Below are 13,525 nucleotides of genomic sequence, written 5' to 3'. Positions count from 1 at the left end.
CTGGCCTCCCCTCAGAACTGCTGGTGGAAGCCCACTGGTCCTCTTCCTCTGTTCCGGCCTGTGCCTGGCCGAGGGCATGAGGTCAAGGGCCAAAGGGGTAGGGGAGAAGGAGACCCAGTGGACAGCTCTCCAGAGGTCTCTGCCTCTCTCCCCTCAGCCTCAGCTGCCGCCGCTGCATCATCGTAGGCAATGGAGGTGTCCTTGCCAACAAGTCTCTGGGGTCACGAATTGATGACTATGACATTGTGGTCAGGTGAGTTCCCCAAAGCAGTGCCTTAGGCACCTGTGTGTCCTGGCCCAAACCCTGGTCCCTGAGCCCATTCAGAACTGTCTGTCCATCTGGCCAGTAGGGCTGGAGGTCAGCAGAGGCCTCAAGAAGAACCCTGGGTTGGAGGGCTTTGGAACAGAAAGCTAGGTGGCACCAGGTGACCTGGGGTATTCTGGGGTCATGGTGCCTCCCCAAACAGACCACATGCAGTGAGCCCAAGGCAGGCTCTGACTGGGCCTGCTCTCTGTAGACTGAACTCAGCACCAGTGAAAGGCTTTGAGAAGGACGTGGGCAGCAAAACAACCCTGCGCATCACCTACCCCGAGGGCGCCATGCAGCGGCCTGAGCAGTACGAACGAGATTCTCTCTTTGTCCTGGCTGGCTTCAAGTGGCAGGACTTCAAGTGGTTGAAGTACATCGTCTACAAGGAGAGAGTGGTGAGCTCCCTGTGCACCAGCTCCTTGCCCTCTTGGCCTGGCCCTACCCAGCTTCTGAGTCAGCCCCTTCCTTTGAACTCAGCAAAGAACAAGTAAGAACTTTTCAAAAGAAGCATTAATGACCCAAAGCTGAAAGATACCCCAACACAACCAAGGAGCAGAGAGGCCAGGAGATGCCAAGGTCAGTGGCCCGGACTCCTGGGGCTGATATGCCTGATATCTGCTGCCTGCCTCCACATACCCAGGCTGCAGGTCCTTTCTCAGCCTTCTCTAGCCAGACCCCAAGTCCCTTCTCAGTAGCCCCTTCCCTGGCCTTTGATCCCTGGTAAGGAAAGCTCTTATCTGGCTCACCCCAGCATTACTCCTAATCTTCATACTTCCTGGCCTTGTCGTTGCCTCTCCAAGCCCCTCTTACCCTCTGTGAGGTCTCTCTGACTCTGGTCATGTGGGTCCATCCTCAGTCCCAGCCAGGGGAGGAAGGCCTTATTGGGCCCTGGGGCCACTCTGCAGGGACAACTGACCCCTCCACTTGAGGGGGCCAGTTCCCAAATCATAAGACCTGACTTCTGTCCACTTTGTACTTTTGCCACTGACCTTCAGTTAGGTCCCCAACCTGCCATTGAGTCTGGTTCCACTCTGGGAATGATCAGATTCTGTACTCATTGTTCTAGGCAGGCAAGGCTCTGGGCCTATTTCTTTAGGGTCTTAGGTGGCCGAGTAGGGTCAGACTGCTCCTTAGTGGACCCTCTACTGAGTCCCCTCCTGAGTCCTCTATTTCTCAGCTCTGGGCCTATAGGGACACCTGCCAACTTGTCCAGGACCATTCCCCCTCTCTCTTCAACCAGCTATCATCAGCCACCCCAGGGGAGGGCCCCTGCAAAGTTCAGGCCATTCATCTTCCAATACCCAAGCCTCCCAGCAGAGGAGAACGATGACAGACGGCCCTCCGCCTACAGTAAGAAGCTAGTTCTTTCTGGAGCTTTAGAGGAGAGTTGGGGGGCAGGAACAGCTTAACCTCCCTGTGGAGGTCTCAGTGCAATTTGGTTTAACTCCACAGGCCTTTCCCAAGCAAGGCCAAGTGCAGGCAGTGTCAAGTAGGTAGCAAGCAAGATAGAAGACAGAAGTCAGGTCCAGAAATTCAGGTAGGTGGGGACGGTGGGGAAGGGAACCCACCTCAGAGCCGGGCTGAATGAGGCAGCCAGGCTCCACTGGGTCCAGCGTAGCTCCCCAGAGGAGAGGAAGGGATTTGGCTTCAGCCAGCCCCAGCTGCAAGCCGGCCCACTGCCCATGCAAACCACAGGGAATAGGGGCTGAGGGAGCAGTCCTCTGTTTTTAGAACCCTAGGGCCTAAGATACTGGTGTCCTCAGAGCCTTTCTCTTTGCCTTGAAGGCAATGGAACTGGGATCACAGGTAGGCACTTTTAAGGGAGAAATGAGAGGAAATTGGGTCTGCCTTGGTGATCCTAGGGAGCCTGTGGGGTCTGCTTTCTCACCCTGGCCTTCTGCCCATCTTCCCACCCCCTCTTGGTATATCCCCTCCTCTGCTCATGGACACCTGTCAAAGGAGCTCCCAGAGGGCAGGGCCCTGATCCCGTTTGCTTCTTTACCCCTCAGTGCTCAGTCACCATAAATGATCTGGAATTGGCTCAGACACCAGATCCTGCTTCCTGCTGGGCAGACTAGGATAGGTGTTCCCTTCAAGAACACCAAGGTCAGGGCCGGCCCCGTGGCTTAGCGGTTAAGTGCGTGCGCTCCGCTACTGGTGGCCCGGGTTCAGATCCCAGGCACGCACCGACGCACCGCTTCTCCGGCCATGCTGAGGCCGCGTCCCACATACAGCAACTAGAAGGATGTGCAACTATGACACAACTATCTACTGGGGCTTTGGGGAAAAAAAGGAGGAGGATTGGCAATAGATGTTAGCTCAGGGCCGGTCTTCCTCAGCAAAAAAAAAAGAACACCAAGGTCAGTAATTCAAGGCTCTTAGAATTCATCCAAGGGAGTAAGGAAAGAAAGAAGAAGGGTGGACCCGGTGGCGCAAGCAGTTAAGTGCGCGTGCTCCACTGCAGCGGCCCGCGGTTCACAGGTTCGGATCCCGGGTGCGCACCAACGCACCGCTTGTTAAGCCATGCTGTGGCGGCGTCCCATATAAAGTGGAGGAAGATGGCCACAGATGTTAGCTCAGGGCCAATCTTCCTCAAGAAAAAAGGGGAGGATTGGCATCAGATATTAGCTCAGGGCTAGTCCTCCTCACCAAAAAAAAAAAAAAAAAAAGGAAAGAAAGAAGAAAAGGAAGGAAGCCAGCTAGGGTCGGAAGACCCACTGTACATGGGTCACTCAGGTTGCAGACAGCAGGGCCTCACTTTTCCCTGGAAGAGTCAGAGAGCTTATAGCCTGGCCTGGCCTGGCCTTGGTGGCTGGCTGATCAAAGGAAGGGGGATGAGGATGGGGATGAGGAAGTGTGGGCTGTGCTCAGGCACACACTCACCCATGCTGATGTCTCTGGCCTGGCCCTGCCGTGCCCGGGGATCTAGGACCAACCTTCTGTTGGTGAGCACTCCTTCACAGGGTTGGTGGGGGTGAGTGGGAAGGAGAGAGAGGAGATGGGAAGCAGTCCTCTGAAGTTCCATGATCCTTCCCTGACTCCAAAGTCAAAGATAATCTGGGCCTTTAGAGAAAGCTGCCAGAGGAAAGCCAGTGGTGCCCATGGCCTCACTAATCCTAGCACCCAGCGTGGGCCTGCCGACCTCTCCCAGCACCTAGAGTGGGCTTGTTAAGGCCCTTTTGGCTATGCAGGTAGCCTCTTCTTTAGTGCCCTTCTCCTCCTCAAGCCCAGGACTAATGCCTTCACAGGACCTGTCCCATGCTCTGCTTCTCCAGGCCCCCTGCTGCCTGGTGCCCAGCCATAGGCTTGTCTTGCTCCTGCAGTGCTGTTTCTAACCATGCAGCCTCTAGGCTGCTGGAGAGCTCTCTGCACCTGTCTGAAGCCCCACCTGTAGAATTCTGGCAGGAGCAGCTCTCTGTTCGGGAGCCAAGGCCTGGCTGGGCAGGGCTGGAACAAGTAGTAGGCCTCAGTCATGGCTGCTGCCTGCCGCTTGCTGTGTGAGCAGTTGCTCATTGCGTGTAACTCTCTGATGGCCAGGAGTCCTGAATGGGATATGGGAAGGGGAAAGATGTGGGAAAGGAAGACTGAACCACCCAAAAAACAGTCTGTGCTAGAGGTGACCATGCTTTCTACATCCATAGGGGAGCACAGATAACTCCAAACAAGTTACCAAAGGCCCTTATTTCCCAGATCCCAAGAGCCCTGACCAAACCAGCAAGCAGGTAGAGGGGTTCCTAGCAGGCCTGTGTGTGCAGGGCAGCTCAGAGGACACCAGTGGACTATTGAGTGGGGAAGCTGAGGTCAGGAGGGAGGATGGAACCAGGGACATGGAGGTGTAGGTGTGTAAGTCCATGGTCGGGGGTGGGGGGGGGCAGCCTCCAGCTCTCGTGAAATTCTTCTCAGAGGCACGTCTGGCTCCATTCCTCCACACACTCACTCGTCTGCCCGGCATCACTGAGGTGTGCTCTGTGCTGGCACTGTGTTGCTCCCTGGGAACACAGAGACCAATTAAACACTGTTCCTGACCCAAAGCCGCTCAGTCTAGTGGGAGAGACAGTCCCAAGACTAGAGTTATAGTGCACTGTGGTCGGTGCTTTGGCCTGAGCATCTTCCTCCTGATGTTTGATGAAGGCTGGAGACACCCTATCCATTGTCCTGAGGAAAGAGCCCTGGGACCTGGAGAAGTGGGGGCAGGAGAGCTTCCCATGCAGTTACACAGGCTCTGTTCCTCCTGCCTCTGCCAGCCTCCCCCCATGCCCCAGGAGGCCTGGTAACCCAGGGCTTCAGAGGGCCTGGGAGCTGCCTTCCCAATACCCTCAGCTGGTCTGCCACTGCAGCCACCACCACCGCTGCCGCCGCCCTCCCCCGCCTCCCCTCCCCCTCCTCCCCCACTTTCCCTCCCCCGTCCTCCCCCACTTCCCCTCCCCCCTCCTCCTCACTCCTGAAATGGGAAGGCTGGCCTCCTTGCTGAGCAGCCTCTGACTGGTGGTCCATTCATCAGCCCTGAGGCCTGGGCTGGGTTGGTGTGGGTGTGGTCCCAACCCAGCAGGGAGAGGGGTGAGGACAAGGGCTAGGGGTTGGCCCATGGACAGCTTTGACACAGGCCTGACCTTCCAGCTGTAGTTCAGTCCTTGGGGAAGGAGGGAGGAATCTCGGAGGCCGGTCAGGGCCACACATTCATGCACAGGAGGACTGGGTCCCTGAATTTGGAAGAGACATGGTTTAAGAGGGGAAGGCAGGTTAGGCCTTGGAGTCATATAGACTTGGCCTTAAATTTAGAGTCTGTCACTTATTAGCTAGGTCACTTTAGATTTAGTCTCCTCTATAAAACAGAGTAGTACTACCCATCTTTTAGGGTGGTTTTAAAAATTAAACCAGATGAAATCTAGAAGCTCCCAGCATAGTGCTTGACACTTAGTAAGTGCTGCCTATGGCAATTATTAATGCTACTTCTTATTTTATTATTATTATTGGTAATGCTGCTGTTAGAAAAGCCTGGTTGCACTAGGGAGTGAAGGATTTGTCTGTCTAGGCTGCAGGGCCTGACCTAGGAGGTGACCTAAAAGCAGGGGTCAGAGGTCAGGCCTAGAGGAGGGAGAGACTCGGGGCCTCCTGGGAAAGGCAGCAGGGGTGAGCTAACAGTCTGAGCTAACAATCCACAGGGCTAACAGGGCCACCAGGTCCCCATATATGAGGCCTTATTGGCCCAGGCCCAAAATGGGGATTGAATGTCCGTCTGCACCTAAACCTATATTCTGTTCCAGGCCTGAGAGGGACGCAGAACCTGTCCTAAGGCTCTGCCCAGAAGGAGCTCAGTGTGGACACCGTCTCCCTCAGGGGAGACTCAGTGCAGTGCACCTGGAAAGGGTGGTGGGGCTGGCACACACCATGGCCCCCTGCGCTTGATGAGGCCTCTGCTAAGCCAGCATCCATGGTCACCTCCCACAGTCTGCTTTCCAAACCTTTGAGACAAGCTCTCCTGGATACTGTTTCCTTTGCAGCCACCTCCAATGGACACAGCTCTCTCACACATGCCTCTTATCTCCTGAGGGCCAGGAAGACTCTCGCTCACTCCCCTTACCACAGCCCAACCATTGCTCCTCCACTCCCAGATAAACATCCTCAGGAACTGGGGCTCATGTCATCACCAGCCTCTGCTCCTCTTCATCACTGCCATCTCTGAGCGCTTGGTCACTGCCTCATGATCGGCTCCTACCTGCCATGGCCTGTGAGAATGGAAAGAGCTGCCGTTTACTGAGCTCTTCCACATGCCACGCCCTCTGCTACTTAACTCACACACTGGCTCAGCCAGCCGCCCCAGCCACCCTAGGAGGCCGGTACTGTGAGTGGTAGTAAGTGGTGGAGCAGCATTTTGGACCAAACGTGTCTCACCTTAACCGTCACACTATAACACCTCTCTTTTACTCATTGATTCATTCATTCAGCAAATCCAAATCAATCACCAAAATCGCATGGAACCCTGTGCTTCAAATACTGTCTCTCTCACTTGACAACTCCCTCTCCCCTTGACTTTCTCCACATCCGTCCAGTCCAGTACCAGGGAGTCACCCATGGAGAGGGAAGCTGCAGCTGAGATGGTAACGCCTGGTGGTGTTACCTTACTAGCATCTTGATGCTGCTTATCACTCCTGTGTCATTGTTCTCAGAACCTACCCTCACCATCATCTTCAATTCTGCTATACCTCCATCCTTATTCTAAGCAGAAATCTCATATCCAGCTCTGCAGGGAAAATAAAGGTTGTCATCAGTCAAGAACTCGCGGTTTCCCAGCCGCCAGTCTACAGACTTACCTGCATCCCCATCCATCCTGCTTCCCTCCTCCACCATCCTTTCTGTACCTCCCGTTCAGGGTCAGTTTTCTCCTGTGCTCTGGATATCATCTCCTCCCACTTTTCAGGAACTGCCTTCTTTCATTTCTCTCTTTTCTCATCTCTTTACTGGATCCTCCTCTCACATCTATAAATTTGTTCAGGTCCATCTCCCCTTAAAAATAAGAACCCTCTCTTTAACTTGTGTTCACCCTCTCGCCTCTTCTTTTTCAAGTTTCTGGAAAGAGTCATCACCTGTTGATGATGCATCTCCATGTTTTCCCCTTCTATTTCTCAACCCTCTCCAGTCTAGCTTCCAAACCTGTCTCTCTACTGGCAGTGATCTTCTGATTTTAAATCCAGTGGACTCAACCTCTGCCTCCCTTTAAGGGAACCACTTGTCAGCAAATATCCAGTGAGCATTTCTTGTGCACCGGGCACAGCGCTAAGTTCTAGGGATTGTTCTGATTCTTACAAGCTCATGGCCAAGATCCTGGGAAGCACGCTTGACTCCTAGCCTCTCCTGTTCCTTCTGTATTCATTCAGTCTCCAAATTGGTGATTCTCCCTTTTAAAAATGTCTTGCTTGGATCATTTCAGCAGCTTCCTATCTCCTTGCCTCAAGTTGGGTCTCTCTCCAATCCATTCTCCACATCTGTATCCAAAAGGATCATCCTGAAGTGTCCATCTGGTTGGTTCATTCTCCTGCTTAATGGTTCCCCACGGGGTACATGCAGCAGTTCTCAAAGTGCCTTTTCACACCAGTAGCATCAGTACCACCTGGAAACTTGTCAGAAATGCATTTTGGGACCCCACCTTAGACCTTCTGAATGAGCAACTCTGAGGGTGGGTCCAGCAGTCTGTTTTTATGAGCCCTCTGATGTAATGTGGATACAGGCTCACTGGCCTGCAGGATAGAATCCAGACTCCGCAGCATGGCGTTCCATGACCTGGCCCCTTCCAGCCCCCTCCTTGTCCTTGCCACTCTTTCTCGCGCCCAGCACGTAATTCCCACTCTGGCTATACCAAAATATAGATCCTATCTTGCACCTTCACGTCTTAGCCTGCTCCCTTTCCTGAGGCTATATTAGACACTCCTCTTCTGAGTCCCCACCATACACTCATCACCCTGTTCTACTTGAGGGTTTACTTATCTGGCAAGTCTTATAAGCCCCTGGAGGGCAGGAACTGTCCTGTTTGTCTATGTGAGGCCATCACCTCCGGCAGTGGTTGAGATACAGGTGGTGTACATAAATGAACAGATAAATGTGGAGGCTGAGGCCCAGGGTAAGGCAGCAACTTGTGGCAGAGGCAGGAATCCAACCCAAATCTTCCGACTCTCAGTCTGGGCTCTTGCCTCTCAACCAGGCCTCCTCCTCCTTCCATTGCGCTAGGAGAACATTCCTCAGATTCAGACCCTCGCGTCCTTTTGCTCTCCTCTTGCCTCTCCTGGGCCTCTCTTTCCTCTTAGCCGTGTTTGATTTTCGGCAGTTCCTAGATCATTCTCCTTGATAAAGCAATGAAAACTAAACAGCCCCTGGCGCCCTGCCTCTTTCAGTTGTCTGTCAGCATCGCACAGCTGGCCCCAAGCCGACTCATCTTTTTGTTCATTGCGTTTTCCAAATATAGCTTTCAAAAAGGTCTTTTGACCCTCTCCTCATAGCATACATCAAAATAAATTCCAAATGGACTAAGAAGTAAAAGATAAAAATACAACCAAAGGAAATGTTGACAAAAATAGAATAGAAATCAGATCCCTGGAGGGAAAAGGACTTTCCAGGGATGGAACTGCTAGAAGAAATGAAATCTGATAATGTATGGAAATTTAAACTAAATTGACAACAAAAGAAGACTGGATACCACAAAACTTTGGAAAGTATATTTAGGAAATATGACAGACAAATGGTTATCATGAAAGTTGACAAGAAAACCGTTAGGACCCCAGCACATAATGGGCAGGAGACTGAACAGGTTACACAGAGAGAAATATAACTAGGAAACAACAGAAATATATGTACCCTTCCTAGCAGAGAAATTCATGTGAAGACAACAGGATGCCATTTATCACCCATCACATCTTTAAAGAATGTGTTTAACTTATAAAACTGATTCTGGCAGGAGTACAGTGACAGGTGCTCTCAAAGGCTACTGGTCAGAGTGTAAATGGGGACAAGCTTTTTGGAAAGGAAATGGCACTTGGCCTCCAGAGCCATCACCCAAAGGAAGGAAAATTCTGCACACAAAGATTTTTATTAGATTAGTTATTTATAATGGCCAGACGCAAATATAACTTAAGGGGTTCATTATGTACATTATGGTTCACCTATTTGACGGAGTATACCACAGCCGTTCAGCCACCCTGCAGGGGGCGTGGGCACGTGGACCAGCCATCACAGCTTCTCTCGCCTGGGCTCCTTCCATATGGCTATGGCCTGGGCTCCTTCCATATGGCTATGGTCGGTGAAGCAGCACGGGACTTAGTATTGGGAACAGAAGCCAGTGAGACTCATTTTCCTCTTCTGTGCAGCGGGGATAGTAAAAGCCCTGCATGGCTCCCTGTTCCACTGCTATGAGGCATGAGTGAGGCAGCGCACATGACAACACTTGACTCATTGTGCTCATGTGGGGAGGTGATCACCTAAGAAGCGAGATTCAGCAAGGCAAGCATTGACGGCCCACTGGGCAGAATGCCCAGGCACAGGGCCCAGGAGTGGGTATGTCAGAGAGCGCAACAGCCTGGGCACGGGGCAACAAATGCCGCCCTGGTCATGGAGGTCTGGCCACCCCATTTCTTGGCCTCCAGGACACTTATATGAGCCCTGGGCCCTAACCGAGCTGTTTGCTCCAGCCTCTTGTAGAAGTTGGCCAGATGAAGTTTGGGGTACAGAGAAAAGCGTTGGCAATGAGTGTGGTATATTTAATGAATTAAAAATAATTCATTATATCTGGTGTGTGGCATGGGTGCAGTACTATTGGGCTCTATTCTGGCTTTCCTCCAGCCACACCCTTTGCCATGGAGTGAAGAAGGATATTCAGAGTCAAGAGGGAAATCCCCGCCCCAGGTCCATCCTCCCTTGCTAGACCATTACCAGGTACCGGAGACCTCAGACTTCCTTGCCCTGTAGTGCCAAGTCTGCTTTCATCCTCCTGGGGGCAGAATACATTTCACTGTGCATATCCCCAAGCCAAAGGAGGGCTGTTTGCAGAGGCTGTGAGCAGAACTTGGGGGCTGGGGCATCCACACACGTGTGCACAGTGCTTCTCACGGTGTAAGATGGGACCAGACTGGAAAGACAAGGGAGGCAGGCTGTGGCTAGCTCTTCCTACACCACCATGGTCCAACACAGACCTCCAGGAGTCAGAATTCTAAATTCAAACCTGGCCTTCCAGGTCGTTTTTCAAGGGAGGATAGAATATATTTTATTTAACAGCTTAATACCTTGATTTATAACTGTCAAATATTTAGAATCTAAAATTTAGACATGTGATACTTGGACATCCATTGGTAATTTTGTCCCTGGCCCCACGAATGTTAGGGATGAGGCTGAATGGATGTGGGGGCAATGACTGAAGATGAGGCTGGGTGGGCGGGGGACAGACGGTGAAGGGACTTGTAAGCCAAAGTCACATCAAGGAGCTTGGACTTTATCCTGAGGGCTAATAATAGCAGAAGCTAATGAGCTGACCTTGTATCACTTGTGCGTGACTTAATTGTCATAGCAAAAAACACTATGAAGTAGGACCTTCTTATTTCCAATATTTTATAGATGAGGGTAATGAGACTTAGAAGGGGTAAAGAACGTGCCGAGGGACACAAAGTTAGCAGTTAGGGTGTCAGGGTTCCAAAACAGACCTATGGAATTATTGGGGCAGCCCAATCTGTAAGCAAGGGTGGGCTGATAAAGAGCATGAAGGTGGGAAGGATACAGTTGTGTGATGGATCTGTGCAGAAGCCACAGATCTGGTGGTTACTTGGTTCCTGGGAATGAGGGAGAGGGAATGGTCAAGGCATATTGAGGATACAAGTCTCAGTTGTTGGAGATGAACAGTGATGGCTGGATCCCTCAGAAAGTAGATTGGATAAGAAAACAAACCTCTTGAGGCCTTGGCTCCTTTAGGAGGGGACTGGACCAGATGCTCTTAAAGGTCTCTTTGTTTTGAGGGTCGTTGGTTGTCTGTGCTATTATAGAATATATTTGTACAAAGAGTAGATGACATATATAATAGGCACTCATGTATGTATTTGCTGATTGGTTGATCTGGATTAATCATTAGCTCTGAAACATTTACATCTGTAAATGGCCTTCTTTTCAAGCTCTTCATTTTACTTACGGTTCTCTTAGTGTGTCACCTTGTTCTTCCTCCCATTTTATGAACTGTGCATGTGAACCTTTTTTGGCTATGTCTTCTATGTGTATATTTTAAATAAGATAGCAGATATTTTAAACCTCTTTTTGGGTCTTTCTCACATCATCATAATTATGCCATGTATTGAGATGTTTGTACACAGTCCTGTCTTTTCCACTGGATTATAGACTCCCTTTGGGTGAGGAAAACAAAACCCAGACCCGTGCTCTTAATTGTCCTGAAAAGCTGTCTGAGTGGCAGTGGAAAGCCACTGAAGATTTTAGCCCTGAGAGTGTCAGATCAGATTTGTGCAGAGAAGTGAATGAATTGAAGGAAGGCAAGATGGAGGCAGGGAGACCTGGTGGCTGTTAGAGTGACCCCAGTGAGAGCTGGTGACCTGTCCTAAGGCAGTAGCAGCAGGGAGCAGAAGGAGTGAAACATCTGCCCTGCTCTTGGCTGCACAAAGCCAGCTCATGGTCAGTCTCTCTACCCCCAGACCTCTCATCCTGGCATGTAGACTGCTTCTCTGCTGACAGAGAGGGAGGAGGAGGCTGCCGGGGGAAAACCCTGCGAGGGTGCAGGGAAACACTCCAGGAGCCCAGCTGGGAAGGCGCCTTCTTCCCAGGTGCTTTTCCCCATTGCTCCTGGCTGTTCTGACAAGAGCAGAACAAGTTGCATCAGCAGGACCCTAGTGGCTCCCACAGATGAGCTGGGTCCAGACTTGACTGAGGCCAGAACGTTCCTGGAAGAGGAGGGATTCAACAAAGAATGCAGCCCACAGCTGGCCTGGAGGAGAGGTTTGACCATTCCAGGGACAGCGTCACTGGCTGGCTTTTATAAGCCTTTGTGTTGTGTCCTATCGGTCAAGGAAATGAAATTTGAGGGGCCTTCTGGGACAGGGCCATGTTCTGGTGGCAGGCTTGGCAGTGTCACCTAGCAGCAGGAAGGCCTCCAGCGTCCATAGCCCTCCTACAGGGAACCAGAGGGAAAAGCTGGCTCCCCGTTTAAATGTCTGTCTGTCTATGCACTAGTCTTGCTGTGGCATCTGCCATCACTGGCTGCACCCTCTGCTTCACTGTCATGGCTGCTGTGATGCTCACTCATCATAGACAAGACTGATTGGGCTCTTGCTGTGTGCCAAACACGGTGCCAGCTGCTGTAAAATGCCCAGCATCTCATTTAATCCTCACACTCTTTGGGAAGTAGGTCTTGTCATCCCTGTTATGCATTAGGAACTGGAGGCTTGAATAGATGACATGACGTGCCCCAGCTCACACAGGTGTGGATCAGGATGTGAGCCTGGGGTTTCCAGACTCCAAGGCCCATCCTCTACATCACACTCTCCCTAGGTCTTCCCCTCTCTTACTGTGCTTTCTCAGTCTCCTCCACGGGCTCCTCTGTTTCCACCTACCTTAAATGCTGGTGTTTACAGGATTCTGTTCTGGGTTCTCATCTCTTCTCACTGCATACCAGAGATTCTTAATCTGAAGTCAACAAATCCCCTTGACTTCGGGGATTCTGCGACCTTCTTCAACAGTATGCAAAATGTTATGTGTGTGTGCCTGGGTCTGTTTTTCTGAGAAGAGGAGCCATAGCTTTTATTTTAGGAGACAGGCTGAAGTGTTGTTGGTTCTTGGTATTATGGCTGGGGAAACATGGCAATGCCCAAATCATATCTTGGTCTTATTGTTCCTCCTTTCCCTAAAATTCCTGAGGAGGCTCTGCATCAGGACAATGACAGATGGGGAAACAATAAAATAGCAGCACTGAATTGTTCATTGTGCTGGTCCCCAGTGCTCTAAAGCTGGGCTCTCCGGGACCTGAGACCCAAGCACAAGGCTCCTTCCCCCAGAGCCCCAGCGTGACTCGCCACTGCTGCTGGCTGTGGGCCCTAAGGCAGAGCTGCAGAGCTCTTAGCACGCCAAGAGAGGCCGAGATCAGGAGGCAGGCTCTGCCTCAGCATCCCCGCTGCTGCATAGGAGCAGGGTGTCAAAAAGAGCTGCGTGCGTGCGTGCGTGCGTGTGTGTGTGAGACTTCATCTCATACTGGTAAGTGACACACGTATCCTCAAATCTAAGCAGTCAGATCAGTCATTTCTCCTCCCAGGAAAGAGTAAAGGTGGGAAGAGAGGCAGAAGCTTCCCCCTCCCCACTGGAGCTTTTGTCAGATTCTCAAAGGGGGTTTGAGATAATAAGCTAATTTCCTACAGTTTCACATAGTCGTTACATATGGGACTTCTACAGCCGAGAGACGTTGTTTCAGAGAGGGCATCTCATGTGATAGAAAGAACCAGGTTCTGAAGTTGGATTCGGCTCAGATTCTCCCAGCTGCGTATGTATCTCAGGCACTTCCCCTCACCTCTCTGAGCCTCAGTCCCCTCTGTGAAGCAGGGTGCCGGGCACCAACCAGAGTGACCCCCAACTCACCTTAGAGCTCCTGGAGGGCAGAAAGGAGGTCTCATTCACCCTTGACCCCAGGCCCCCAGACTTCCTGAGGGAGCACAGTAATGATGATAATACATGGTGTAGCAGAAAGAATAC

The 13,525-nt window shown here is 51.5% G+C and overlaps 1 protein-coding gene across 6 annotated transcripts in view; it reads left to right on the top strand.

Moving 5' to 3' along the window:
• ST3GAL3 (ST3 beta-galactoside alpha-2,3-sialyltransferase 3) overlaps positions 1 to 13,525 on the top strand; it is a 224,389-nt gene that overhangs the window by 199,019 nt on the left and 11,845 nt on the right. For all 6 annotated transcript variants that reach the window (XM_087446104.1, XM_087446102.1, XM_087446103.1 and 3 more), the window contains 2 exons: positions 158 to 253; positions 519 to 705. In XM_087446104.1, the coding sequence (XP_087302230.1) occupies positions 158 to 253; positions 519 to 705 (283 nt within the window). The remainder of the gene's footprint in view (positions 1 to 157; positions 254 to 518; positions 706 to 13,525) is intronic.

The sequence above is a fragment of the Ceratotherium simum genome, chromosome 22 (assembly GCF_057802395.1).
Source record: "Ceratotherium simum simum isolate JZ-2026a chromosome 22, ASM5780239v1, whole genome shotgun sequence".
Classification (NCBI taxonomy): domain Eukaryota; kingdom Metazoa; phylum Chordata; class Mammalia; order Perissodactyla; family Rhinocerotidae; genus Ceratotherium; species Ceratotherium simum.
This window is presented reverse-complemented; position numbering and strand designations above follow the sequence as displayed.